Source organism: Cariama cristata, unplaced genomic scaffold (assembly GCF_000690535.1).
Source record: "Cariama cristata isolate BGI_N322 unplaced genomic scaffold, ASM69053v1 scaffold24861, whole genome shotgun sequence".
NCBI classification, from domain to species: domain Eukaryota; kingdom Metazoa; phylum Chordata; class Aves; order Cariamiformes; family Cariamidae; genus Cariama; species Cariama cristata.
In genome coordinates this window covers 14,552-14,854 of record NW_009597947.1, presented here as the reverse complement: position 1 = coordinate 14,854, position 303 = coordinate 14,552, and the positions used below count along the sequence as shown (strand labels likewise).

Sequence of the window (303 nt, the reverse complement as noted above, 5' to 3'; positions counted from 1 at the left end):
TGCCCTCGGCCCGGAGCTCTCTGAGCTCCTTGCACCCCAGTGATGGCCAGGGCTCCCCGCAGCCCCGCGCCCAGCTGCATGGCTCAGTCTGCTCTGCAAAAGCAGCTTCGTTTGCTCACTGCAGATGCATGCCCAGCCAGACAAACCGAGGCAGCTTTGCAGCCCCAGCGCGGTTCATTTAGCCCCATGCGCACTTACGTGTGTGCCAAGGACAGCGTGAGACACCGGGGTGTTTCTGAAAGGCATGGAGAGAAGCAGGGTTACCAGCGGAGCTGTGCTCCCTCCAGCGCCCGCGGTGCTCGC

At 63.7% G+C, this 303-nt stretch overlaps 1 protein-coding gene across 1 annotated transcript in view; it reads right to left on the bottom strand.

Moving 5' to 3' along the window:
* The window catches only part of PPARGC1B (peroxisome proliferator-activated receptor gamma, coactivator 1 beta), a gene marked incomplete at its 5' end in the record, with an annotated part of 12,353 nt that overhangs the window by 4,501 nt on the left and 7,549 nt on the right, over window positions 1-303 (bottom strand). The window contains 1 exon segment of the mRNA XM_009709107.1: window positions 199-235. Within this exon segment, the coding sequence (XP_009707409.1) occupies window positions 199-235 (37 nt within the window).